The following is a 26,029-nucleotide window of genomic DNA, read 5'->3' as shown; positions in this document are numbered from 1 at the left end:
GGAGGCGCAGGATGTTGTGGTTGTTGTGTATTGATGGATTGGAAAAGGGGACTTTATGCGTGGCTCCAAGAGGTGAGGTTGAGGATTGGGAGAGGCTCGTACCAGTGTACGCGATGGAACTTTTCCCTTGCCTGAACACGGCGAATAGGCCGCTGAGAGCGGTACACGGGACTTTGAGAGGCAACGAGATGCGCCGCCCAAGGCACTCCGCGTGCCTTCTAAAGCACCGAAAATCAACAAAGAAGACTTTCAAGGAAACAATCCACCGGTCTACCTATTTTTCAGACCCAGAAACCAGGTGCATTGGGGTGATGATGGGTGTCGCGGATGCGGGATGCAGGTACAGGAACATCCAATGCCGATGACCGCGCGAGCGGCCATGCCACCGTAATCCCCCCCTGGGGGGAAATCCAGCGATCGGATCGCGGGTGGCTCTGTCACGTGATGAGTATAGCCAACCAGTCGCAGTGCGCAACGGGGGCCACGCAGGCAAGCCGAGGTCAGCACACTGCGGCCAGAACCTCTATGTTCATGCCAGGAATTCCTGTTACGCTGTGCATACTATGTACATATATTGAGATAGTGATGCATATTGAGATAAGAGTTCGTGATTCTATCAACAATCCTCAGCAAATACCGATGCAACAACCACACGAGATCCCAAACTCATGACAATACACCCATTGCCGATCCTCTCATTGCGACCACACGCTCATAGCCGCATCCGCGCGCGCATCGCGTCTCCCCCCAGATATCGCATGTCGCGCGCCTCCGGGCCCCCTCAGTGGCCCACGGGATCCTCCGCCAGGGCCACCTCCAACCTGACCAGTCTAGGTAGCTTAAGGCAACCCCCCCCCCCCCCCCCAAAATTCCCGGGGGGCCACCCCTGCCTCCCTCGTCGGCCCTGGGGTCGGGCGCCACCGCCGCGCATCTCTTTCGTCAGTGGGCTGAGGAACTCCATTCGCAAGCACAAAAAGGTTCAGTTGTCTGGGAGCTTCGGCCAGCTAGATAAACGCCTCGCCTACACCCTCGTCTGTGACGACCCCATTACTCAACAATCCCGGCCCTTTTCTGGCACCATCTCGAGCAAACACGCATCTGGCCTCTGTCCCATCATGCCAGCTTTATAGCCAAGCTGCCCGACCCCGATCACTGCATCCAAATTCTTCAAGACCACAAGAGTAGCTAGCTCCAGCGCTACAGCAACCCGACCCTACCAATCATACTCCCATCTTCTGCAAGAGCTGCAGGACCCTTACAAAATGCGGATACGCTTGCCCTTTGCAGGTGCGTGAACAGCGTCAGCTGGCCTGGATCTGGATCATCCATCGATCCTCGCAGTTCCGGTTCAAGGCATAGCCTCGGCCCCAGTTCTTCAAATAGCTTCTTGGGATGTATAAACCGCTAGTCCTGGCTAACCTCCCGTCCTCACAGGTGTCTTCTTCGTCCTCCTCCTCATCGCAGGCTACGCCGGCCTGACCTCCCTCCAACTCGGTCAATATGTAAACGACAAAGTCCTCCACTTCGGCACCTTCTTCCTCCTCACGATCGTCTTTTACTGGATCCTCGACACCAACCGCCGCCGCACCCTCAACCTCACTCTCACTGTCTGCACCTTCGTACTCGGCGTTGGCTCCGAGTTCTTGCAAGGATTCCTGCCCAACGGCCGCGAGTTCGACTTCTACGATATTGTCGCCAACGTTGTCGGCTCGCTCGCCGGGTTGGGACTCTGCTCGTGGTACCACAAGCGCATGCTCGAGCGCAAGCGCCGAGCCAAGACATACCAGGCTGTTCCTGGCGAAGACGATGCGGACGTGGAACTCGGTGAGGGACACGAGACGGGGGTTATCGAGTCAAGCGGTGCGAGAGACGGTGCCGGTGGGGTTGATGCCGGCGGAAGGTCGCTTGAGCAGGAAGTGGACAACTGGGATGAGAACCAGGTGGACGATTGGGATGAGGACGATGCTGACGGTGACATTGGCGGAGTCAAAGGGAAGGATATCGACACGGGTGACATTGGCAACTCGAAGAAGCGAGCCGACTAGGGCCCCTGCTGCACAGTTGAGGAAATGGAATGTGCGACATGATGGATGAGCATTGAGTTACGATTTCGGCGTTTGGGAGGCCCTTCATCCTAGTAGCGTATTTTTTTGTGATAGAGAAAAAAAGTGTCTCTACTACTTTATCTCGTGATCAAGTTTGGGAAACCGTTCATCTAAGTAACACCATGACACAACATGTGACAATTCACGAAAAGGCCCATCTTTCTCTGTCAGTATTTTTTCCAGAAGAGCAGACAAATCCTCCAAGCGAACAGTAGCCCCGGATTTTCCTCAGTCATATTTGACAGGGGGGTCCCAGATCCGCACGCATGCAGCCGCTCTACCACCCAAAGCCCTCGTTGTGCCACACCACCTCGCGGCCCCTCATGACCCACGCGCCGACATACTCGCGCACCTCCCGCCCCATCGCGGAAGGCCCGCACACGAGCACGGCGATTCTCTCCTCGGCGCCCTTCTTGAAGACGTCGTCGATGATCTTACGCAGGTCCGGACGCTTACGGTGTTGCTGGCTCGTAAGGCGGTTCCTACTGGGGCCGGGCGATGAAATGGCGCTCATCTCCATCTCGCCCTCAGGGTTTGTCTCGGCGGGGAGGCCGGCCATGGGGCCCGTGGCGTCCGAGTCGAGGGCGTCGCCAGTGTAGTAAATTTGGACGTTAGGGTCATCGAGGACGCTCTTGGTGGACTTGCCGGCTGACATGGCCCAGGTCACGTCGCCCGCACTGCGGACAGACCAGACGAGGTCGACCTTGGTGTTGGGATTGTCCTGGAGGATGGCCTGATAGATGGGGATGGTGAATGTTGCGCCTACCCCGCCGGCTATGAGCAGGACGCGGTCGACGGAATGGCTGATGAGCTTGTCAAAATGAAGAGATGCGGCGCCGTAGGGGCCCTCGAGGCATAGCGGAACTTTGTTGTCGTGGGTGCCGGTGCCCGCGTTGGCGAAGCGGCCGAGATGTTTTGTCAAAGGCCCGTCGAGTTCGCGAGCTACCAGGGTGAGATTACCGGCCTCTTCGTCGACGGCAGCCACGGTGAAGGGGTTGAAGAGGAACTCGAATAGCATGGCCTTTGAGGACATTGGACCGGCGCCGGACCGCGCTGCGGGAGGGACGCTGAGATAGATGTGGGAACCCGGACGGGCGCAGAAAGCATTAACCTTGTCCTGGGGGATGGAGGCCGAAATTTTGACCAAGTTCGTTCCGGGGACGGTCTCAAGCTTAGAGGGTGCCGTGACGGTGCGGAGACGGCGGACAACAATGTCGATGAGGAAGACGACGAGGGCCTTGGCCATGAAGAGGCGGGCTGACTTGGCGTGGAAGAAGACGAGCGGCGGGACGGCGAAGGCGCCTACAAGATGGGTCACAAAGAAGATTCGGTAGGAGTACCTACGGACTGCGGCGGCGGCGGTTGAGGTCATCATGTTCATGGTTGCAAAGGCGACGACGCCGGCGAATACAATAGGCGCGAAGAGGCGCTTTTGAACGAGGCCCTTTGCAACGAAGAAGTTCAGGTAGAACATGACGTGCAACACGAGAAGGGAGAGCGTCACGCGGGAGAGGACGCGGTGCCACTTATTGAGCTCCTCGTGGGATGTGCCGAAAACCTTGGCGATGGGGCTGAAGCTCTTCAACGCCAGGAGATACTGGAATGGAATCTGGGAGGCGACGATGATGCCGAAACGCTTGGTGATATGGAGGTAGTCTGGGGTCGGTCAGAAGTAGTTCATTTGGGCATCCCGAGTGCGTAATGATCTCATCCAGTCCAGTTCGGCGACTCATTGAACGGCGGTCGTGCTGAATGGCGGCCGTGCGGATACTCCATCGAGGGGATTCCCAACATGACTTACCATCACCCGTCTCCAATACACTCAGAACAAGTAGCCATGAGGCCCAAGCCAAACCAAAGACCCACTGGTCTTTCTGCCCCCAGTGCTGACCCATGAAGTAGACATCATCGTCCAGCCACCACTTGCCCTTCCGGATTTTGGCCTCCAAGTTGCCGCTCCAGCTCTGTCTTCTCTCTTTCAAGACAGGCGAGTCGGGGACGGCGTCGTAGGCGGCACTCTGCTGCCAGCGTCGTCGGAGATAGGATCCAAGGCGGACGAGCAAGGCCAGGACGATTGGTGCCAAGGCCGAGTAATGAGCATAGGCGCCATAGCGGTCTAGTGTTTCTCTGCGAAGCTGGACCTCTTCAGTTGAAAGGTCTATGAAGCGGTAGGGCCAACCCATGACTGACGATCTATTGGGCAATGAGGGGAGATGGAAAAGGGAGGTAATGAGAGAAGCTCGGCACTATACGAGGGCAAACAAAATCGGCCTGCAAATAGACAGTCTGTAGCAGCCCGCAGGGTTCGGACGGAGACCGGTGCACTGGAAAAGGATAAAGAGACGGGGGTCCGGCCAGAGTTCACCATCTACCATCTTCGACTCAGGTAAGGTCCGAGCGGAGGATATAATCTTTGCTTTGTCTAGAACTATAGGAAGGCGCGTGTTCCAGCTGCCTGCCGGCCGCAGGAACTGCATGGTAATCCTCTTTCTGATTGGCCCAAAACCACGGAGTTAGCTTAGATAACCCCCGAACTACCTTTTTCGGTGGGCTTACCTATAGGTATGGCTGTACGGATATGGGTAGCGCATACCTAGGTACCTACCTTCCTGCCTGTGTACGGATGGATAACTGTACCAGGTATTAGGTAGCCGGTGGGGAAACGTCCCTAACGGCAGGTGAAATCTTGCGGGAGACAAAGGGGCTAGTCAGGAAGGTGCGCGGGACGAGCCTTAACAAAGACATTGGCGGGGGTTTTTATTTATTTATTTATTTTACATGGAAACACAGTTTCCTTCCTTTCTCTGGTGGAGAGATAGATCACAATGTCTTGATACTGTCGCCCGCCTCATTTTTTCCACTGTGGACGACAACTTGGGTAATGGTCGGCTCTCGGGATACACACAACTATCAGCCTGTTCACCACCTGGAATGTGGCAGTGAGGGAGGGGTTCGGATACTCCGTACGCCTTGCTGCATTACAGCTGGGTCCACGACATGATTGGATTGATCGCCCTCCTTGCACGCAGCCTGACCATGTAGCCAGCCCATGCTGCCTAGATGGCGGAGTCGGTCAAAATGCGGCTGCAATCCGAATTTCAAGATGGAGTCTTTTAATACTCTCGTTTATTTCATGAACCATTCAGTACAGTGAGGCCCCGACCGAGCTCGTCGCCATCGTCTTCACTGAAATCTGCTGCCATGGAACAAAATCCATGTTCCAACCCTGCATGTACCGATCTCGTCTTCCGCTGCTGGAAGAAAGGTGTGTTCACACCAACGCCTGCCATCAGCTATGCTAACAACCACCACAGGCGATGGAAATGAATGGGAGATAACCACGAGGGCCGCCGGCGACAAAAGCCGGCGTCTCTTGCCAACCCGCGAGTTCAACGTGTGCATTGTGTAGGTCGCAGGGACATCACTAGCGTAGACTGGTATTGACGTGCTCACAGTGAGGCCAAGGCCCAGAAGATCCGTGAATGTCCAGTCTGCAAGCGACACTTTGCGGAAACATTCGCCATCCCAGACCTCTGGTGGAAAAAATATTGCAGAGACTCCAACGGTTATTTCGGCTACCAGACCACCATAGACGACGACGGCAACACGACCGCATTGAGTACGTCGCCCAAGGTCCAGTCCGACGATAAGATCCTGTACTTACACAGACAGATACGTGGGCGCGCTTCCCGGTCAAGCTCACCAACAGCGAGCACCCAGGGTACGAATGGTTTAAGCTCAACGTCTTTACACGCTGGCTCCCATCACGGCAGCAGACTATTCTCATCATCTTCGATCTTCGAACGCCCGCGGCGAGCTGCATGACGCGAGTGCCCGAGAGTGAGCTCGACCCCCTGTTCACCATACCAGACCCGAGCTACTTCATCGACCCGTACTGGATATACATCCAACTCCTAGAGAAGGTCGTCACTATGCAAGACGCCGCTGTGTGGGCGGTACGCGACACGGTCAGAACGACGGAGAAGCAGAGGGATGTGGTGAACTCATCGGGCGAGTCGATGCCGAAACCGACACCGGACTACCGCCATTTGCACGAGACCGCGAGGCACGCCATCCACGTCTCGGAAACCCTGGACTTGGGCGTCACGGCTGCCAGGAAGATCTTGGCGCAGCACCAGAGTCTGAAAGACGAGTCGGGGGCTGGTGCTCGGCAGGAAGCGGCCTGGAATAAGGCCTGGCATCACACTCACCAGCGGTTGCAGTTCTTCGAGGAGATGCTCAGCAGTCTCCAGGAGCGGTCGGCTTCCAACAAGGCCCGGCATTTTAACGAGATTTCCCTCGCCTATAATATGGTCGCCCAGTTCGACTCGCGCGTTTCGGTAGCCATTGGCCGTGCGACACAGCGAGATAGCGAGGCCATGAAGACCATCGCTTTCCTTACGCTCTTGTTCCTGCCGGCGACTTTCGTGTCCGCCGTCTTCAGCACATCCTTCTTTAATTTCGATTCCGAGTCGGGGTCATGGCAGGTTTCAGACCAGTTCTGGATTTACTGGGCAGTGGCGGTGCCTATCACTGCTGTAACAGCCGTTCTGTGGTGCTATCGCCCCCATTTCACCCTCTTTGGAGTCCTCGATTCTCTCCAGAAAAACCGGGTTTCTTCGGATGCAGACTTCGATATTGAGAATGAACCAGTGTATTCTTTTGCGTCATCCGGTTTGATTCAGAAGAGAAAGGCATGAAACAGGCTGAATTGCTGTGCTACAGCAAGATTATGAGGGGGAGTGATGGAACTTTGGGCGGGCGGCCGTTCGAGTGAGTTCAGGATTAGGGTTAACGAATGAAAACTAAACTCTCGCTCCAATTTCCTGGCTGCCTCTAGCCTTGCCGTAGCAGTTTCGGTTGCTTGTTAGTCCAAAAACTCTTTGATGTGACCAAGTGGTTGCAAGTGCCATGCTATCCCTGCTGTTAGGATCCCGAACCAGCTTGCCCTTGATCGTTGTTGGTGCCTTGGGGTCTCGCACCGAATATCTGATAGTTGCAAACAAATAATGGTAAAAGAGGGCCAAGCTATGTACCGGGCCATTCTCCATGATTGGTGAATACGACAGAAAATTCTACATTCAGCAGAGGAAGTGCCATGTACAGCATAAAAGCCCGGATTCTCCGACAATATCAATCTCATCAAAGTCATCTCACAGAATCGGGCTCTCCAGTGGCTTCAATCATGGAGACTATCAAAAGTATCCATAGCGACGCACAGGATTCAGATGATCAAGATTACATGTCCACGAAGCGAACGAGACTGGATGGCTGTGGTCTCAACCAAGCCCTCAGTCAGTGAGAGAAGGAAGCCCGCGATGAATTGACACGCGACGCATACAACGTCAGCTGGATCTGTGCTCTCCCAGTCGGACAGTCCGCTGCGGTTACTATGCTTGATATTGAACACAAATGCCCGACCGTCCACGAAGACGACACCAACAACTATACCCTCGGTAGAATTGGCATGCATAATGTCGCCATAGCCTGTATGCCACCCTAGGGCTCAATCAGTGCAGCAGTTGTAGCATCGCACATGAAACGGACATTTCCTTCCATACGTATTCGACTAACTGTCGGAATTAGCGGCGGTGTTCGGTGACGTGGTGATCAGCCATTCCACAACAACATCCTGCCATTCTCGCGAGACCGAAGGAGCAAAACCCCAGAACGGCCTATACAGCAGTCGAACAAGATCATCTTTTCGAGGCCGATTATGAGCATCAAGGGTGTAGTTGCACCGGTTGTGACCCATCCCGGATTGGCGCTTGCTTCTCTAGTCGCCATTACCTACGCATCCACATCGACCAAGGCCTGAAGCTGATATTGGAGGCGCAAGCTGGCCACGCCAAAGACCCGGAGGATTATGTGCGTATAAAGCTGAAAAGCGACGATGGGGAAATTTCCCCGAACCATTGAGATTGTTGAGGAGATTGCTCGAAAGGCTTACGGAGTATTCATGTGAGTCGTCTTTGTCATTGGCATTCTAAATGGGGAGTTTCAGAAAGGCCGCATGTTTGCAGTGTGGAAAAGCCCGGGCAAACCCCCGAAAACCTTAAGACCTCTTCAGGGACATAATGGTCAGGGACCACGAGAGCATGAATGACTTTCGCCTGTGCATACAGTGGATTGATTCTCTAAAGCAGAAGAACGTTGAAGTGAATGGAGTACTACTTCGCCATGGTGTCTGAGCTCTGCCCTAAGAGCCTTGAACGCCAGTACGCTGAGCATATCTCGGAAGACGCCAAGGAAAGATTTGTCGTCGACTTATCAAAAGGTCTTGCTCATGATATCCAATACGACAGGATGAATCTGGTCCACCACCGCTGTGTGTATCTTCTGCAAAAGGAAACCAGGCAACTGCAAAAGTTCACATTTAGGAGAGCGCAGACATGAAATATGCGGAGTCTGAAGGCCACGATGCGCTTTGGAGGGCAGTTTCGGCTAGCAAGCACCGTATCACCAAGCTTCTCTTAAGCAACAGTGCAGACGTTCACCTTGTTTACGAAGTCGAATACCCGCTGGTTAATATTGAGGCACAGAGGTGAACCCTTCATGTTGCAAGGATACTTCTTGCTAATGGTGCAAGAGTCAACCAGGCTGACCAAATCGGCAGGACACCTCTCCATCTAACCAAGACATGCTTCCACGGAGATCCCGCTCGAGAAGTTCTCTCCTCTGATGCCGACGTCAATGCAAGGGACAACGAAGGCCGAAGGCCGATCTTGCTTGCCGCAGAATGGAGTACCTAGGACTTCGTGAAGATTCTACTGGACCATGGTGCCGATCCCGACCTGGGAAACAGCCACAGCCAAACGACGCTTAATGAGACCATCAATGATGTCTCGCGTCTCATGGACGTCATTCTCATTGAGTTTTCACGTTTGTTTTCAACGACAAGCAATGCTAAAATAGAAAGCCGACAAAGTGTAACTTGCATCTCTTCTCCCTGATCAAGCAACATGAAAGCGTAGCAATGGGCCATGGGCGTCGTCTCCCACTCTTTGGCTGTCGTTGCCTAGCCTAGGATTTAGTCGTTGAATTGACCTCAAAAGTCCCTTCGTCCCCCTCCCAACAAAAAGAACATACAACACCAGGTATTCGCTGATCGTCACCGACTCAACTACTAATCCGGCCCTCACTGGCTTATCTATGGGAGAGCGGACGGGATCCCGAGTTCTCCAGTGGGTATGGTCGTATGTGTCCGAGGCTGGCGTTTGAAGTGCCTATAGTAGTAGCCTGCACGCTTTGTGGACAGTTTCGGTTCTCGTTCGATGTGGCGCTGACCTTGACACACCACACTCTAGGCTGCTTGAGCATCTGAAACTGGGTCCTTGAGATGCGAGATGAAGCCCAGGGCTGGATTTATCAAGTTGCTGATGAAAAAAGCAAAGACGAGGGAGGGATGGCTAAAAGATTTGTCACTTGGCCCGGTTGATTTTTTGTAGTAGGGTCTAGTGGGCGCTTATGACTGGACGATATCTCATATAGATGGATTACACTCACTATTTGCGCTTGGGATTCTGCGGAAAGCGTCTGAGGTCTTGTTGTAGTCGGTACTGGTCGCTGATGTGCTTGAAAGACAAAAGCTTTTACACAGGTTGTCTGTATAACAGTAGAGTGTTGGCTACATGGAACCCTAGCCTTTAACATACTCAGTCCAGGCTAACCCGAACGTGCGTTATCTATTCAAATCGCATCTCTCTCCAACTAGTTATGATCATTGCGGGCCCCCAAATTCTCCTGCTTGGAAAAGCGATGACGGCCCCTAGCAAAGACGACGTCGCAGAGCTCGGCGCAGACGCCGGCTCCGGCCGGCCAAGCCACTCCGCCGCATCCCCGCCGCCCCGCGGAGAAGGTGACCCCGCTAAAGTACTCCGTAGAGACAAACGCTTTCCGTCGGTATCATGGTGACCTCCCGCCGTAGCAGCAGCAGAGAGCATGGAACGACGTTCAGGTCCCGAAACCGAGTCTCCTCGTCCTGCAGGCGACCGCATTGAGGGCCCAAAGTTCCTCAATCGCCGAGCACAGGCGCTTCGAACCGTACACCCGACCGTTCAGATAGATCCGCGCCCTGTGGCGCCCTTCACTGAACATACCTTACCCCCGCCGGCGGCGCAGTCTCCACACGCCCTCCGACCCCGCGCCGGTGCCTTATCGTCCTCTTGTCTACCTCGATATTTACCTATCATCCCCAATCTCTCGCGCGCTCCTGAATCAGTTCAAACCACCTCTCTTCGTACCGATTTTCCATTTTCTAAGCCGCCCGATTGATACTGTTCCGCCTCCAACACCCTCCAGATACCCCAATCAATCCATCAGAAAATAACACTTCTCGGCAACGAAGAAGAAAAACACCGCAATAATGCCCGCTATCGAAAAGGTCCTCACCACCAACGCCCCGGCGCCCCTCCCGCAGTTCTCCCAGGCCATCAAGTACAACGGCATGGTCTACTGCTCCGGCAACATCGGCGTCCTCCCCGACAAGCCGGGCATGGTGCAGGCCGAGGGTACCGTCAAGGACCGCACTGTGCGTCTTCTTTCCTGTCCCCCCCCCCCCCTTCTCGCCCTACGGCCTCTCCTTCTCATTCAACCCCAACCCCCATTGACCGCACGCCACCACCCCCTTTGGATATCATGACATTGTGTACATACTGACGCGACTTCGGTCCCCCCCCCCCCCTTTCAGCGCCAAGCCCTCAAGAATCTCTCCGCCGTCCTCGAGGCCTCGGGGAGCAGTCTCCGCAACGTCGTCAAGGTCAACGTCTACATCACCAAGATGGCCGACTTCGCCACCATGAACGAGGCGTACGACGAGTTCTTCACTTTTGACCCCAAGCCCGTAAGTCTTCTTTTATGTAGCCCCTGCCACGCTCGTCAGTCTGTGGTGGTACCCTCCGCGGGTTTCCGAAAGCAAGCTGACCTCGGGGGCAGGCCCGGACGTGCGTCGCCGTGTACCAGCTTCCGCTGGGCACCGACGTCGAGATCGAGTGCACGGCGTTCCTCAACAAACCTGCCGAGAAGCTGTAAGGCTTCTGCCAGATTTTCAAAGCCTTGCTGAGTTACTTGTTTTATTCAAGAGGTCTGAGAGAAAAGTGTCATGTACACCTGTATTTATGTAATCAGCCCCCCCCACACGTAGAGTGCATGGGAGACGACTCGCCTCAAGTGGGCTGAAACAAAAGCATTTGCGAAAGTCTAGAACACCATTTTGCCCACCTTCCTCGTGCAACCGATGCAAGAACCCCCACATTCCACGTAACGCCGGGTAGTAAATACAAATGAACCCTCCCCACGTCGTCGTGTCTTCGTCAAGCCTCTTCAACCCCTTGGATAGACACCTCATCCGGCGGGCATCACTGTCGATATCTAGCAAGCTGTGCCATTATGTTCTCAACCTGCGCGGCTGAATCACCTGTGCCGACTGGTGCGGGGTGACCACTTGTCGGCGGCTGGCCGTTGGGAGCATAAGCCTGCCCCCCGTACGAGGCAGGCTGAGTCTGTGCCCCAGGCGGTGCCGTCTGCATACCTCCCATGAGGGCATGGAACTGCGCGCTTGCAGCTCCGGCGGCGCTGTTCGCGGCGACCGAGCCAGCGCCTTGGGAGCTCATGCTAGCCAGCAGCCGCTGGAGGGTCGCATTATCGATGCCGCTCATCAAGCTGGCGAGATCCGCCGGGTTGACGGCTGGCTGCTGAGCGGGAGGCGGACCACGCGGAGGACCTTGGGCTCCAGGGTAGGTAGGCGCATGAGGCGGTACAGACTGTCCATACGGCTGGCCGTATCCTTGGTACTGCGGCTGAGGAGGCGGCGCATTTTGATAAGGCGCTGCCGCCGGAATCGCCTGCGACTTGGCTCGGAGGACGAGTTCTGCCGCGATAGGGGGGTCGATGTCACGGTAATCGTCATACCGGGCACTAACGCCGCCTGAGCGGTCGAAGACTCGGATCGGGATCTTGCCTATATTCTGCGCGTGCACGTCGAGGTCCACAATGGCGTGGACGCCCTCAATCACCTGTCTTTGGATGATTGCCTCACGAGGGAAGCTCGGGTGAAGGAACATAACATCCACCTTCAAGCCTCGATCGGTGAAGCCACGCTGAACCCAGGCAATGAAGTCACGGCTGAGCTCCTGGAGGAGCAGGAACTGGACATCGGGAACTTGGTTCCCGTACCGGCGTGGAATGTCAAGGCGGTCATCCGCTGCAGCAGCTCGGTTGAAGGCGGGCGGACTGGGGGTGCGTCTGCGGTAGCCGTCCTTCTGACGGCCGTAACCGTGGGGAGAACGAGATCGGCCACGCGACCGGTCAAGGGCGTCGTGCTGATACCGATCGCGGCCGCCGTGACTGTCTTCGCGGGCGTGGCCACCGTTGCGTCTGGGAGGCGAGGAACGTCCCGGTCGGTAGTCGTCACGGTTGCGGCGATTGTCATGGTGCGAATTGGCCCCATCCTGACGTTCTTGACGTCCTGCCTGTCGGCCCCCGCGACCACCGCGCTCTGGTGAACGGTTACGTTCGTTGCCGTCCTTCTTCTTCTGAGCCCGCGAGATTTCCAGATCTAGTCCATAGTCAGCACTCTTTGCCCCGTCGTGTTCGATACCACGCCACTTACGAATCTTGCGACCCTTGATCTCGATGCCCTGCAGGTTGTCCATGGCAGCCTGGGCGTCCTCCAGGTTGTGGTACTGGACGAAACCGTAGGCCGACTTGAGCGAGATCTGGGCGAGGCGGCCGTACTTGTGGAAGATGTCAAATACATCGCGTTTCGAGACTCGTTCGCTCGACAAATTGCCTGAAAAGAAGTCAATGGCGCCGTCAGGCCTGCCTGATGAGAGAGAGCGCGAACCAATGAAGATGCGTGAGCCATCGGGGAATCTATCCCACTTGGCATCTGCCATGTAGCGACGCTCGTCGTTGACAAATGTTTCCCAATGCTTCTGGCGGTCAGTAGTCTCATCCGGCTGGTAAGCTGCATGGCCGACATTGTTCGGGTGCGGAGGCGCAGTCATGGATGTGATCGGGACAGTCGCATTCAGGCCGGTCGCGGGAGGAGGAGGAAGGCCGCCAAAGGCGTCGGACGTAGTGCCAGGGGCACCTGGAGCACCCGCAGACACATAGGTAGAGGGCTGTCCCGGCGTGGGCGGGGCGATCATGCTGGAGGGGGCCTGAGGGGCGCCATTCTGCTGGTGGAAGGCCCGATAGTCTTCAGGAGGGAACGTGGAAGCCGTCTGCTGGGGCATTGGAGGTCTGGGAGGAAGAGTAGCAGACGCGGAGGGGGTCAAGTTGGACGATGACTGGGCATCATGGTTCTGGGTAGAGCCGGCAGGGCTTTGGCCGGCGCTGGACTCGCTCGTCTGGCCGGTCATCTCAGCGACGAGGCGAGAGATGTCAACGGCGTGATCATCCTCGGGGGCATTGTCATTGCGTGCGTTGGACTCGGCGATGCTGGCAGTCGAGTTGTGCGCGCTCGAATCAGCTCCTGGGTGGGCGGTAGCTGTCGTGGAAGGCGCGGGATTGGTGGGAGATTGGTCTGCAGCAACAGGAGCAGCGCGGGCCGACGAGGAATCAGCGACAGGCGGAGGGACCCCTTGGGCAGGGCTTGTCAGAGAAGCAGAAGCGGCGGAATAGTGCATGGATTCTGGTGCCTTTGATACATCATCCTGATCAGCGCCATCCTCATCCGCATCCCGAGGAGGAGAGTCGAAGATCTTGAGATAGTCATCCTCGCCGGCGTCTGGTTCCACCTGTTGTTCCTGCACCTTGACCGTGTCTGTCTCCTCTTCCTCTCCGTAGGCATCATCCAGACTGTCGACGTCGTCATTGTCGCCATTTGCATCGCCAGGTTCGGCGAAGGCGTACGGGTCGGTCGGGGCAGACTCGACTACAGGAGCGGGTGCAAAAGCGTCTACGCCACCGTGGGCAACTCCATTAGTTTGGGCGGACATTGCATCAAGGATATCGGCAGTGTCCTGGAGAGCAGGCACGACAGCTGGAGCGGCGGAGTGGAGGGGAGATGGGCAGTGGGGCGAGAGGTCGGCGGCAGTAGCCTCGAACTCCGGGGTGGCTTCTGGCTCTGGCATCAAATTGTTGGAAGAGGGCGCACGTTTGTTTGTTTGGTGATGACGATAGGCGAGCAGTGCGGCGATAGTTTGGAGCCTTGCTGGTGCCGACGGCGAGGCTGGCGCAAAGAGGCAGAGAAGCAAGCTTGGGAGAGAGGAGACAGAGAGAGAGAGAGAGAGAGAGAGAGAGAGAGAGTAGCTGCTTATTGAAGAGGGAGAAAGGCTGCGAGGCGGAAGTTGGGCTTTAAGTCAGGCTGGGAGAGACTGATGGACAAGGCAACCGGACGCCTTGTTTGTTCTCTGCAAGTTCAGTTGAGCAGCAGGGAGTTGCCATACGAGGGCGCGCAAAAGGCAAGGCGATGGTGAGGGTGAAGCAAGCAAGATTGGCTGTGATTGGGCTGAGAACCAAACGCGGGAGGAAAGTGGGAGGAAGGTGGGGGTGGGAAGACAGCAGGCGCGGCGCGAGAGTGTTAAAAACGAGAGGGAAAAAAAGGAAGAGAAAAAAGTAGGTCGCGGATACGGGGAGTTTCCGATGGAATGGACGATGAGTGCGCGCGGAGAAGAGCTTTTCGCGAAGCTGCACAAAAGTTTGCTTCAAAAGAAGTAAAGGCAGGTCAGAAATTTCTCAGAGCTTATTCTCTTGAGCTGCGTAGGTGACTGATTGGACAGGACGAGGTCGGAGACTGTCGGGCCTTGAAGCCATGGGCGCGAGGTGTCGTTGCGGGCGGAGTGTCGGTGTGTCGCGCGAAAGTGTGTGTGCGGTAGGGAAAAAGGTTAAAAGGTTCGGAGAGCTCGAGGACCCAAGACTGAGGGAAAGGACTGTGTACCGGTAGGTGCCCACCTACTTCTTCGCATTGTGGCCAAGTTGATCTCGGGAAAACGGGTTTTCGATCCACATTAAACGCTAGCCGTATATGGCAAAGGAAGTACGTAGCTGACGCAGCGTGTACTGTATCAATAGACAGTAAAAGCCGTCAATCGGCACGGCCCTTCGTCTGCTCCGGAAAGCCCCACTTCCACTTCTGTTGCTCATCAAGGAGCAGGCAGTCAGTCTGTCTGAGTCTGAGCATGGCAGCGACGTGAAGACCTGGACACGAAAGCTCATTGCACCGGTGCTTATTCAACGACCAACACCCCCAATGATTCTATAATACTCTTTAGCCAAGGTTCATCGCCGTCAGAACTGGCTTAGTCCAAACCTTCAAACTGTCGACACCGGGTTGATACTTCGGTTCTGCACGATGAAGCTGACTACAGGCTTTCTAAAGGCCGTACGGCCAACCCTGAGAAATCCTCTCATACGGGCCCTGCAGCCTATTCGCTGGGTGAGGTATCAAGCGTTCGAGTCCGATTTCGACCCCGAAGAGCTCGACAGGGCGAGGTCATGGCACAAGACTTTTGATGGCAGCCAGCTTCCCAGGGGTCAGACAACCTACGCACGCTCAAGCGGCCCGGGTGGACAGCACGTCAACAAGTAGGTGCTGGCCAGCTATCAAGCGAGCTTACTGCTAACCTCTCCTCAGGACTGAAAGCAAAGCCGTCACTGTGTGGCCTGTGAAAGATCTTCTGCCGGTCCTGCCGAAACTGTTGCATCGGAGCATTAGAGAATCCAAGTATTACACGGCCAGGTCGGATGCTCTGACGTTGCAGGCCCAGACGCACCGGCATAGAGAGGCCAATGTGGAAGAGAATCACCAAAAGCTCATTGACGAAGTCAAGAGGATATACCAGGAGGCCGTCCCCGGCGAGACGAGCCCGGAAAAGAAGAAGAAGCATGCGGAAATGTGAGTTGATATGCACAAGTCTGCGACGCCAAGTCAGAGGTTGACGTGTTTGCACAGAGCAAAGTCATTTAACGAGGGGCGACTCAAGCAGAAGAAGCATCTGAGTTCCAAGAAGCAGAGCCGAAGGCCATCGTTCGACTGAGCGGTTGAGAGGAGATGGCATGGTGACGTGCGTTGCACGAGCCATCGATATCCATCAAAAGGCGCGAGTAATGAACTATCCAGCCCAAAGGTTGATGCTGCACTGCGGCATCAAAACTTGTTGCTCAAACTTTTTTTTTCCCTTCTTTTTTCGCCCACTTGGCTCAACTCAGCAAACTTGATTGGGACATGCAGCCCGGTACCAGGCCAGCCTGCTGTGAATGGACGCCGAGAAGAAAAAGGGAAGAGGTGGGCAGGGTCCATACTCTGGAATCCAAGCCAAGCGCGGCAGGCCGGCAAACGGGGGCGACCCTGCCTGGACCCTGAACTTTGACTCGGGAAATGGTACTTGGGCTGCAGGGCTGGAAAACATGGTCTTGGCGTTTTCCAACGGGAACCGCCTCCAAGATGGTTAAGTTCAGGAGACGGCAAGGATTCGCGGAGACGGTTGCTGGGGCATCAAAAAGATGCACGACGAGGGGCAGAGAAAAGCCTGAGGCAGAGAGAGAATGGAGGAAAACGATATATGCTGGTGTAAGATATGTATACGCATGAACAACTGTTGTACCTATACGAGTACCTTGGGTAGATGAACACAGATGCCCTGTGCAGCCCGATGCATTGTCCAAAAGCAGCCGCCAGTCAGGCCGGCCGCTCTTGATGAAGGAAACCCACGACTTCTTTGCCATCGTTGGCCCGTGTGCGTGTCTATATCTGGACGGCAAGAGGCAGCCTGGAGGACGAGGCTTGAGCTGACTGCCGAGTGTCAAAGAATGGAACGGACGAAGAGGAACGGGGCTGGTGGGCGGCGCCTTTGAGTGCATGGAACCGGTGGGGGGTCGGGGACTGCGGGAATCTCACGTGGGACTCCTGGTTTGGGCCGGCGGCTTTGTAAGGCCGTCGACATGCTCATTTCCCTTGCTCAAAACTCCGTCACCATTGGGCTGTCATTGTCTGAAGGAACTTGGTAGGCGAATAAAGGGGTAGAAGGGGCAGATATCTCGATGATGAAGCGGGGAACAATCCTTAGATAAGCAGCGGGGGGTGGGGGAAGAAACCGCGGAACACGAGGTCGAGATGGGTCTGTCTCCCCCTTAATCCCTAATGTGTCCAGCTGAAAGGCCCGGCTGGAACTCATCAGTGCCTCCAACCGAACCCACTTAGTTGTTCGTCTCTCCTCCGTCCATTCCTGTTCAATCCTCGTCTTCTCTGTCTGTCTTTGTTCATTCTCCCATCATTGTCCGTCATCATCTCTGTGTCTATATACCCTCCATCGCGTGCCCGACGACGTCTTGACCCAGCGGGATCTGCGAACCAGTGTCATATTGACAGCGCATCATCCCCCCCCCCCCCCTTCATCTATCAGTTGGGACTCTTATGCCCGTCTGATCCCTGCCTCACTCACACTGGTCCCGCGGGACCCCTCAATCACCTCCACCTCCAACCAAAGGGTAAAATCGGCTCGCACAGGGACCGTCGATCATCAAGTCGACCCAAAAAAATCAATCCAGGCATTTGCCGTGCCCACTTTGTCAGCTGCTCGCTCTTCTGAAGCCGTCTTTGCCAGAATATCCGATTGAGAGCCTCATTTCATTGCTCTTTTCTTTCCTAACCGGGAACATTATTGCTCTCCGTTTGCGACCTCCTGCTGCAGTCGCACACTGACTGCCCTGTCTCTTTGCGACCAAACTACCTGGTCATCATCCGAACCAACGACGATATCGCCCCCACCTCCTGGCCATCACCAAAATACCGACTTTCGCTGCCTGCTTACCCCGCCAACCTCACTCAATCTTTGGAAGTCGCGACCACCACCACCACCACCACCAACAACCACCCAACCGACTTTTCCCCTTTGGACAATCGCCAAAACCTTGACAGGAGGGCGACATTTGCGGCATCGATCCCCCCCCCGCGTCCCCAACATCGTCCTTAAGACCTGTTGCGCCGCAGCCATGTCTTCCACTGGCTCCAACGGGGCCTCCCAGCAACCTCAGGTCCAGCCCTGCAGGTACAAGGTCGGCAAGACGCTGGGTGCCGGATCGTACTCCGTCGTCAAAGAATGCGTCCACATCGATACTGGTCGCTACTACGCCGCAAAGGTCATCAACAAGCGATTGATGGCCGGCAGAGAACACATGGTGCGCCCTTTCTCGGTCTATACTGGTAGACCAATCGAGCAGCCGAGCTGACCAAGCCTCTTCCTCCCCCCCCCTCTGCAGGTTCGTAACGAGATCGCAGTGCTGAAAAAGGTCTCGATGGGCCACCAGAATATCCTAACCCTCGTCGACTACTTCGAGACCATGAACAACCTCTACCTCGTCACCGACTTGGCTCTCGGCGGTGAGCTCTTCGACCGAATCTGCCGTAAAGGTAGCTATTACGAGTCCGACGCTGCCGACCTCATCCGCGCCACCCTCTCCGCAGTAGCTTACCTGCACGACCACGGCATCGTTCACCGTGACCTGAAGCCCGAGAACCTCCTTTTCCGCACACCAGAGGACAATGCAGACCTCCTGATTGCCGACTTCGGCCTGAGCCGCATCATGGACGAGGAGCAGTTCCACGTCCTGACCACGACATGTGGTACCCCTGGCTATATGGCCCCTGAAATCTTCAAGAAGGTTGGCCACGGGAAGCCCGTCGATATCTGGGCCCTCGGCGTCATCACCTACTTCCTTCTGTGCGGTTACACGCCGTTCGACCGAGACAGCGACTTCGAGGAGATGCAAGCCATCCTAAACGCCGACTACTGCTTCGAACCCTTCGAATACTGGCGTGGGGTCTCCGACCATGCCAAGGACTTCATCCGTCTCTGCCTCACCATCGACCCGAAGAAGCGCATGACGGCGCATGACGCCCTGCAGCACCCTTTCGTCGCCGGCTACCTCAATAGCGGCGAAGGCGAGGGCCAGAACCTACTGCCAAACGTCAAGAAGAACTTCAACGCGCGCAGGACGCTACACGCTGCAATCGATACCGTGCGCGCCATCAACAAGCTCCGCGAGGGTCAGGCCAACCTGATGGATGGCGCCAGATCGCGCGAGCCTGCCCGGGGCGCCGCGGCTATGAAGGCTCAACCCAACTTGAGGAAAGACGACAGCGCCATCAGCGTGGGCAGCCAGCGCGATAAGGATTCGGGCTATGGCACACAACCTAAGGCTGACGCTGACAGCCAGAATGATGTCGTAATGACAGATGCCGGACCCACGCCGAGCAGTGTGCCAGCAAGCCTGCGGCCAGGCAACGAGCAGAACAAGGTGATCGAGACGAGCAAGGGGCTCTGGAGTGGTCCCGCGTTGCGACGATAGTCTCGTCCAAGTAGTGTACCGAGCGTAAAAGTCACGGTTTTCCAGGACACTATGCACAGTGTTGGCGAAAGTCCCCCTTGTGCATCACTGGAGCTAGCTGAAGGGCTACGCCTTCTCACCCTCGACAGTCTGAGGAAGGAGAATCTGAGGGGTGCCTTCACGCATATGCGAGGAGGTCGGGCAGCAAAATTTGGAGAAGTCAAGGTAACGGCGACGGTTTTCCCTCTGCCGCGCAGTAGCATTGTACCCAGTGGTACAGACCTGTGTGCAGAGAGCACGGTCGGGGAGATGAAGCATGCAGGAGCGAGAGAGACGGTAGGAGAACAAGATACCTTGGGTTGATGCCCACGGCCTGGCTCCGTCATTGGGTGGCATACACACGTACTCGAATAACGGGTCGGGCTGATTCGTGGCATCATCACCCTTTCTTTGCGGTTTTTTATATACGTTCGGGCGAGTTTCCTACAGTCATATAAGAACAGGCCTACGACAACACAGCCCTTTTAGTAGATCGATACAAGACATACAGCCAGCCGTCCTAGAGTAATACCCAGTGGGACACATTCACGTTTCATGGGCGTGAGTCTGTTGTCGACGTATAAAAGAGCAATAGGAAATACTTGTGCCCTCTGATTCGGGGACATGCAAGTCGCCGCAGGTTGTTGGCTTTGAGTAATATATGGCTGGGCCGTCGATGAATCGTCTTGGTCAATTTGGTTATTCTCTGGCGGGTACGGGCGCTTACTAGGATTTTTTCAAAGCATCTCAAGCCATCTGGAAGTAAGTATATTGGCTAACGATGAAACCCTAATGCTAAAGATGTATGGTCCGATTTCTATATGCCAAGCTTCTTGCTCAGCCAGTGTGAGAATCGCACCGATTTCTTGTCGACCAGCCTCCAGTTTACGTCTCCAAGCCAGATGGAGAACACCAACATCATGACAAAGGTGACAGTCCAGGCGCAGCTCATGCTGTAGCCCGCCTGCAACATCCGGTGCTTGAGGCTACAGGTGAAACTTCTGCTGACAAGCCAATGCACCAGGTACATACCAAAACTGATCTCCCCCAGGTACAACATGCTGTGCGAAGAAAGGCCCCGTTGTAGGACGGGCAGGTTTTCCAGCGCCACGACAAGCCCTACAGCCGCGACAGATGGAAAGAAGTGCTTGGGTTCCATGCCGAAAACGGGCACCCAGACGAGCCACGAATACCCGACGGCCGTGTAGCCGTTACCATCCAACGGCCAGCCGCCCACGAAGAGGCAGACCACGAGCAGCATCCACGAGGCGGCGCTGGCGGCTTTGCGCTTCAGCCCCTTGAGAGGCGGAAGCTTCTGCCGCATCTGCCGGATGTCGCCGATGATCATGCCCGCCAGAAAGAGGCAGAATTGCCAGTTGGCTTGATGGAGGAAAAAGGCCAAGAGCGCGAGCACGCAGAGGATACGCACCAGGGCCGGTATCCGCGCAAAGACCAAGCAGCACGTGAAGACGAGCAGCGATCCTTGAAACTCGGTCGACAGCGTCCAGGCCGGCGGTATTATGGTATTGATGCTGCTGGTCGTGATGATGGCAACCAGCGAGCCCCAAACGAACAGGACTTGGGACCAGACACCGCCTGCCACGGGCCCCACGAGGCTGATGCCGTTGTGCTGGTAGAATCCCTGGTGCTGGATCGCTACGGTTGTCGCGACTAGGGTGGGGATGACAGGCATGAAGAGCCGGAACGGGCGGCGGAACACGCTGGACGGGAGACTGGCGATGGCGTCGGCGCTCTGTCCGACGTGGCACTTCTTCAGCGGGCTATACGTGAGCGCGAAGCCGCTCAGGACGAAGAAGACGCAGACCATGAAGACGCCGCTGTAAACGAGCCGCACAAACGGGAGCTGCGCCAGGTGATAGTCGGCGGGCGTCTGTCCCCAGCTGCGGTTGACCCACATGTGCTGCAACGCACGCGGATCTCGTTAGTTGACGGGTAACATTCCACTTTGATGAACGCCGGGGGACTCACATCGCTCATGTAGTGGGAGATTGCGACGAGCAACGCTGCGAGGCCGCGCAGACCGTTCAAGTACGAAGTCGAAGTGGCCGCGGGGATTGCCGCGTCCTCGTCGACGTGCCCGAGCTTGCGGGCCAGGAACGACGGCAACAGGAACAACAACGCACGCCGTATGACGTATTTGGAATACCGTCCGGCGCCGTAGCCCCGCGCGCGAAGCGACGACAGCGTCGCTCCATTCTCATTGATTGGCAGCTCCGCCGAATCGTATCGCTCATCGTCTCCGGCCAGGGCGATGTACGATACGTCCGAACGCGGCCACGAGAGCTGGCCGCGGATGGCCTCCAGCGACTCCTTGTACATCGTCAGAACCGTCACCCAGGGATCAGAACCCTTCGCCACGTTCGTCCGGGCTCTTGTCTGGTAGCCGGCCGGCGGTCGATTCTGATGTTGTCTTTGCCAGCGGAGAGCCGATTTCGTCTCGGGGGGGGGGGGGGGCGAGCCAGACGGACGACTTTCTCCAGATCCTTCGGTCGGGGAGAAGCAATCACCAACGAGCGCAGGAGGTGAAGCAGTGTGAAGTACCGAGCAAACTGGTAGCCAGAACAGGCACAAACTCTGTACTGATGATAGGCATCCTGTGAAACCGTTCCGTAGTTGGGAATATCTCTGGTTTATATGACAAGCTGATACGTGCCGAAAGCAGCCGTAGCCGTAGGCTATGAGCACGGAGAGATACCCCCGCTCAGAGAAGGTCAACCGTGAACCCAGGTAAGCAGCTTGGACTGTTCTTCGTCCGTATCTTCACTTGTCCCTTATTCGGCTTGTTTCGCTGCTTGCTTCACTGTTCTGCGTACAGCGTCATTGGGCGACGTAGGTGGGCGCCCCGACCGGTCCCCATCACAGTCCGTTACAGCCTATCACATCCGTTAGATCGATCATGACTGACAGGGCAGCCGTGTCGATACGTGGTGATCGTACTTCAAGGGCTCATCTGGGTTCCGAAAACAGAACATAGCGATATATATGTGTGTGTAACAGTAAGGTCTCTCTGCAATGGACTATTCAGCCAAGAGCTCCGCTAGGGCCGACACTCCTGAAGGTGCTGCTTTCAACCTTATTTGCCTTGGCTGATCGGGCACTTCCGTCCGGCCCGGGAGTGCTCTGGGCATGCCGATTGACTGGCATGCTGCTGAGTTGCCCAATAGCAATTTGAAATCTGGGGCTTGGCTGGACCAGCAGCGGGAATCTAAGGTTGTCTAAGCCTCTTTGGCTAGTAGGTATCCAAGTGACACACTCACACACTCTACTTTTAGCGGCTGGTCTGAATCTGACAGATGAGATCGGCTGCGATGGTGGCCCGGCTATCGCACGAAGGCAGAGACCTCGGGACGATGCCGACGTTGGGTTGAACGCGTTGGTATCTAGTCTGGCTGCCCAGCCGACGCTAGTGAGGAAGGGGAAAGGATCCTGGGAGAGGAATGGATCGCTGACGACATTCATTTTCGGCCCGAGAAACGCTGAAGTCGGACAGCCTTTATCGGGCGCCGGTTTAGGTGTGTGTGTTGTCCTGTACACGGCCTTGGTCGAACCTCGCTGTTTTCTGTATACCGGTAGATGAGCATTCAGTGCGCATCTGCCGACGGGGCGCGATCGATCAGTCAAGTGCTATTAGCCCGACCGGCGGGCTGTGTCTGCGCCCTCCGGCGAGCACAGGCTACCACGAACTCCCTAGAGAACTAAAACCATGTGATTTCGTAACTTGGCCGGCCTAATCATAGATTATTTACCAGGTCTCGGGGCCCAACTCTTCGCACCCAAGGAGTTCCGGTCTCCCTTCGTCAAGCTGAGACTCCGCAACAGCGCATCCGGGCCAGTCTCTCTACCGAGAAACTCCGTCATCATCCCCATCGCGTCCCTGCTCCCGCCGTACTCCAGAATGCCATGCCGGTATCGATCCCACGCCTCCGGGTCGCGAGGGTCCCTCGCGAAATACGTCTCGAAGAAGTCCGCCGCGAAGGCGTGGGCGCTGAGGAGAATGTAGGTCAGCTTCCGAGCAGACGGACACAAAAAGAACCGAGTCGTATGACTATCGGAACAGAAGTCATAAGAGGAGGAAGAGGAGTAGTAAGGCCACTTGACACATACCTCAAATAAGCGTAGTATCCAGCATCGTACAGCTCAATAAAGTGTGTGGAGTGGACGTATCCATAGCCCCGTTTGTCCGGGTTAGGCCTCAGGTTGAGAGAGTCCTGAAGATCGTTGAACAACCCGACCTCGTCCAGATCCCTCAGTGCCTGCGTGGACTCTTGCTTGTTGACGGTGATGTCAAACGTCGCGAAGACCCTGTCTGCCGTCAGCACCCCGCCAGGTAGTTGTCTTGTCCAGGAGGCTATCAAGTGCACTTTGACGACTCTTAGGACGAAGAACTCACAATTGGCGCAGAAACCACAGCCCTCGATTCAGCTCCCGGCTCTCAACCAGCTTCCTTACGACCTCCTCCGGCATCCTTTCCGGCGGCGGCTCCTCGCCGGCAGGATGGGCCTCGCGCCACTTGGACATGTACGCCGGGACCACCCGCGTGTAGTGCCGGCCCATCTTGATCAGCTCTGTCGGCATCCAGCACCAATTCTCCAGCATCGTGCTGGGCGTCTCGCCGAAATCAGCCGCCACCCGCGTGCCGTGAAAGCGCGTGTGTTTCGTCCGGCTGATGAGGTCGTGGAGGCCGTGGCCAAGCTCTGGGTCATGTTTAGCCAGTTTCCAGAGCGGGTTGTTAGGGGGCAAAGGTGGTCTAATGGTGGCCGACGGTGGGACGAGGGGCGGAAAGGGGTCCAAAACTTGCCGTGGAACAAGGTCACGACCTCGTGGTGCTTCAACAGCGCACAAGATGCCTCCGTCGGAGGCCGGAAGGCACACATGAGGACCGTGGCGGGGTACACTCTGCTCCCGCCCCCCTTGGCATACCCCTGATGACCAGTCAGCACAGCTTCCGTCTTTACCTCTCCGCGCGGGCCGACTTACACATTGCAAATTGACGTTGCACGCAGTGCGGTATTTGCCCTCCCTCCAGAGAATGTCGGCATAGAGGTAGCCCACGAACTCACCCTTCCTCTCCCCTCTCCCCTCCCAGACGCCCCAAACCTCCACCTCCTGATCCCAGACCTTGCCCACCAAGTCTTCCCTGGGCACCGGCACGAACTCGAGGCCCAAGAAGTCGGTAAAGAGACCCAACATGGCGGACAGTGTGTGTCCCAAGGGGAAGTACCCCGAGATGCTCTCGTGGTCGACCTCGGCCTCCTCCTCGAGGAGGCGGGTATAGAAGGCACAGTCCCACGGCAAGATCTTCTCCCAGTCCCCCGAATCCTCGGTTCCGACAGAAAGCCCCTGCAGGTGTTCCCTCTTTTTCCTCCCGAGCCTCCTCATCTCCTCCTGCCCCCTGGGCATCAGGTCCGCCCTCAGCCGCGCCAAGAAGCCTTCCACCCACTCCGCCGACGGCGCAACCTTTCTCTGCATCCGGAACTCGGCGTGGCTCTTATAACCCAACGACCTGGCGTTCTCGTCCCTCAACACCAGCATCTCCTTGAACAGCGGCACGTTCTCCGGGAACCTGTTGTCGGACGCAACGTATACCCGCCTCCGTGCCTCCGGGTCACGGGCATGTCGCAGAACAGCGTCATAGTCCGCCCGTTCCAGTGTCACGAACCTCTTCCCCTTCTCCTCCGGCACGTCCTCCCTCCCCGTCTTCCACCTCTCCATCTCTGATGCCGGAACCCCCTCCAACTCTGCTTCCTCGAGCCACACCCCGTCGCCCCCTTTGCGCAGATTCTTCCGAAACTCCTCCTTCAGCTCCTCGATCCTTTCCCTCCTCTCCAGATAGGCCGCGATCCCCTCCCCGTCAAGAACCCCGTGCCCGGCCCCGCGGTAGTCCAGCCACAAGTCCTCCACTATCTTCCTCTCCTCGCGCCCCAGCGCCTCGCCCTTCTCCCTGACAGCACTCACGAGCTCGTAGACCCCCTCCAATCGCAACCTCTCCGCCGTCGACGCGGACCAGAGCCTCACCCCCTCCTCGATGGCCTCTCGCGTGGCCTTGTCCGGCCCGCTGAAGCGGAGCAGGCCAAAGACGCCCGCCTCGCCCTGCGTGGTGTCGTCAGCCTCGAGGAACGGAGCGATGACGTTGGCGAAGCTGGCCTCGGAGGGGGAGACGGTCGCGACGGCGCGTTCGCGGGCGACGCGCTGGACCGCGAGGATGCGCTTGACCATGGGGACGATCTCGTCGGCCTTGGGGATGGTGGGAAGCGGCTGCGGTGGTTTCCGAGACATGATTTTGCGGCGCTGGCTTCGTTTGGGGGATCCCTCAGTTGATTGCTGCGGAATGACTACAGGTTGATTATGAGACACGGCTACAATTGTACAAATCATCTCGACGAGGAGCTGGCCGGGCTAGACTTATATAGACGAAAAGAGTCACTCTCCTTGTGCTGACATCGTCAACTCATTGCTAGCCCCTTTACGGCAGGTCAACATTCATTCTCCCTTCCCAGTTCCCGCCGACTGCCCATTGCCACCACGTGCCACACTCATCCAGCCAAGCTCGTCACATCAAGGCCTCCCAAGTCCGTCATAAAAAAATAACTAAA

The 26,029-nt window shown here is 56.4% G+C and overlaps 9 protein-coding genes and 1 non-coding gene across 10 annotated transcripts; 5 read left to right on the top strand and 5 right to left on the bottom strand.

The window, feature by feature from the left end:
* Positions 1-1,262: 1,262 nt before the first annotated feature.
* Positions 1,263-2,045, top strand: GLRG_06712 (VanZ like family protein; the record flags this gene model as incomplete). The annotated part of the gene is made up of 2 exons (XM_008097566.1): positions 1,263-1,287; positions 1,435-2,045. The coding sequence occupies 2 exons, from the start codon at positions 1,263-1,265 to the stop codon at positions 2,043-2,045; spliced, it is 636 nt and encodes a 211-aa protein (XP_008095757.1).
* A 337-nt stretch (positions 2,046-2,382) lies between these two features.
* Positions 2,383-4,288, bottom strand: GLRG_06711 (ferric reductase like transmembrane component; the record flags this gene model as incomplete). The annotated part of the gene is made up of 2 exons (XM_008097565.1): positions 2,383-3,761; positions 3,907-4,288. The coding sequence occupies 2 exons, from the start codon at positions 4,286-4,288 to the stop codon at positions 2,383-2,385; spliced, it is 1,761 nt and encodes a 586-aa protein (XP_008095756.1).
* Positions 4,289-5,306: 1,018 nt separating this feature from the next.
* On the top strand, positions 5,307-6,805 carry GLRG_06710 (uncharacterized protein; the record flags this gene model as incomplete). The annotated part of the gene is made up of 4 exons (XM_008097564.1): positions 5,307-5,370; positions 5,420-5,510; positions 5,561-5,724; positions 5,778-6,805. 4 exons carry the CDS (start codon positions 5,307-5,309, stop codon positions 6,803-6,805), a joined length of 1,347 nt encoding a protein of 448 aa, XP_008095755.1.
* A 2,382-nt stretch (positions 6,806-9,187) lies between these two features.
* GLRG_12521 lies at positions 9,188-9,303 on the bottom strand. The gene has a single exon (XR_001139455.1). It is a non-coding gene; the product is annotated as a 5S ribosomal RNA (ribosomal RNA).
* A 1,167-nt stretch (positions 9,304-10,470) lies between these two features.
* Positions 10,471-11,135, top strand: GLRG_06709 (endoribonuclease L-PSP; the record flags this gene model as incomplete). Its single annotated transcript, XM_008097563.1, has 3 exons — positions 10,471-10,635; positions 10,795-10,947; positions 11,040-11,135. 3 exons carry the CDS (start codon positions 10,471-10,473, stop codon positions 11,133-11,135), a joined length of 414 nt encoding a protein of 137 aa, XP_008095754.1.
* A 326-nt stretch (positions 11,136-11,461) lies between these two features.
* On the bottom strand, positions 11,462-14,182 carry GLRG_06708 (RNA recognition domain-containing protein; the record flags this gene model as incomplete). Its single annotated transcript, XM_008097562.1, has 3 exons — positions 11,462-12,660; positions 12,715-12,894; positions 12,949-14,182. The coding sequence occupies 3 exons, from the start codon at positions 14,180-14,182 to the stop codon at positions 11,462-11,464; spliced, it is 2,613 nt and encodes an 870-aa protein (XP_008095753.1).
* A 1,220-nt stretch (positions 14,183-15,402) lies between these two features.
* Positions 15,403-16,087, top strand: GLRG_06707 (peptidyl-tRNA hydrolase domain-containing protein; the record flags this gene model as incomplete). Its single annotated transcript, XM_008097561.1, has 3 exons — positions 15,403-15,635; positions 15,685-15,945; positions 16,003-16,087. The coding sequence occupies 3 exons, from the start codon at positions 15,403-15,405 to the stop codon at positions 16,085-16,087; spliced, it is 579 nt and encodes a 192-aa protein (XP_008095752.1).
* A 1,954-nt stretch (positions 16,088-18,041) lies between these two features.
* On the top strand, positions 18,042-19,397 carry GLRG_06706 (uncharacterized protein; the record flags this gene model as incomplete). Its single annotated transcript, XM_008097560.1, has 2 exons — positions 18,042-18,227; positions 18,309-19,397. 2 exons carry the CDS (start codon positions 18,042-18,044, stop codon positions 19,395-19,397), a joined length of 1,275 nt encoding a protein of 424 aa, XP_008095751.1.
* Positions 19,398-20,232: 835 nt separating this feature from the next.
* Positions 20,233-21,755, bottom strand: GLRG_06705 (acyltransferase; the record flags this gene model as incomplete). Its single annotated transcript, XM_008097559.1, has 2 exons — positions 20,233-21,336; positions 21,405-21,755. The coding sequence occupies 2 exons, from the start codon at positions 21,753-21,755 to the stop codon at positions 20,233-20,235; spliced, it is 1,455 nt and encodes a 484-aa protein (XP_008095750.1).
* A 1,419-nt stretch (positions 21,756-23,174) lies between these two features.
* Positions 23,175-25,712, bottom strand: GLRG_06704 (peptidase family M3; the record flags this gene model as incomplete). The annotated part of the gene is made up of 5 exons (XM_008097558.1): positions 23,175-23,421; positions 23,541-23,738; positions 23,827-24,130; positions 24,235-24,358; positions 24,414-25,712. 5 exons carry the CDS (start codon positions 25,710-25,712, stop codon positions 23,175-23,177), a joined length of 2,172 nt encoding a protein of 723 aa, XP_008095749.1.
* Between the last annotated feature and the right edge of the window lie 317 nt (positions 25,713-26,029).

This window comes from Colletotrichum graminicola (genome assembly GCF_000149035.1).
Source record: "Colletotrichum graminicola M1.001 genomic scaffold supercont1.27, whole genome shotgun sequence".
Taxonomy (NCBI): domain Eukaryota; kingdom Fungi; phylum Ascomycota; class Sordariomycetes; order Glomerellales; family Glomerellaceae; genus Colletotrichum; species Colletotrichum graminicola.
The sequence above is the reverse complement of the archived record's forward strand: the minus strand, read 5'-3'. Positions and strand labels throughout refer to the sequence as shown.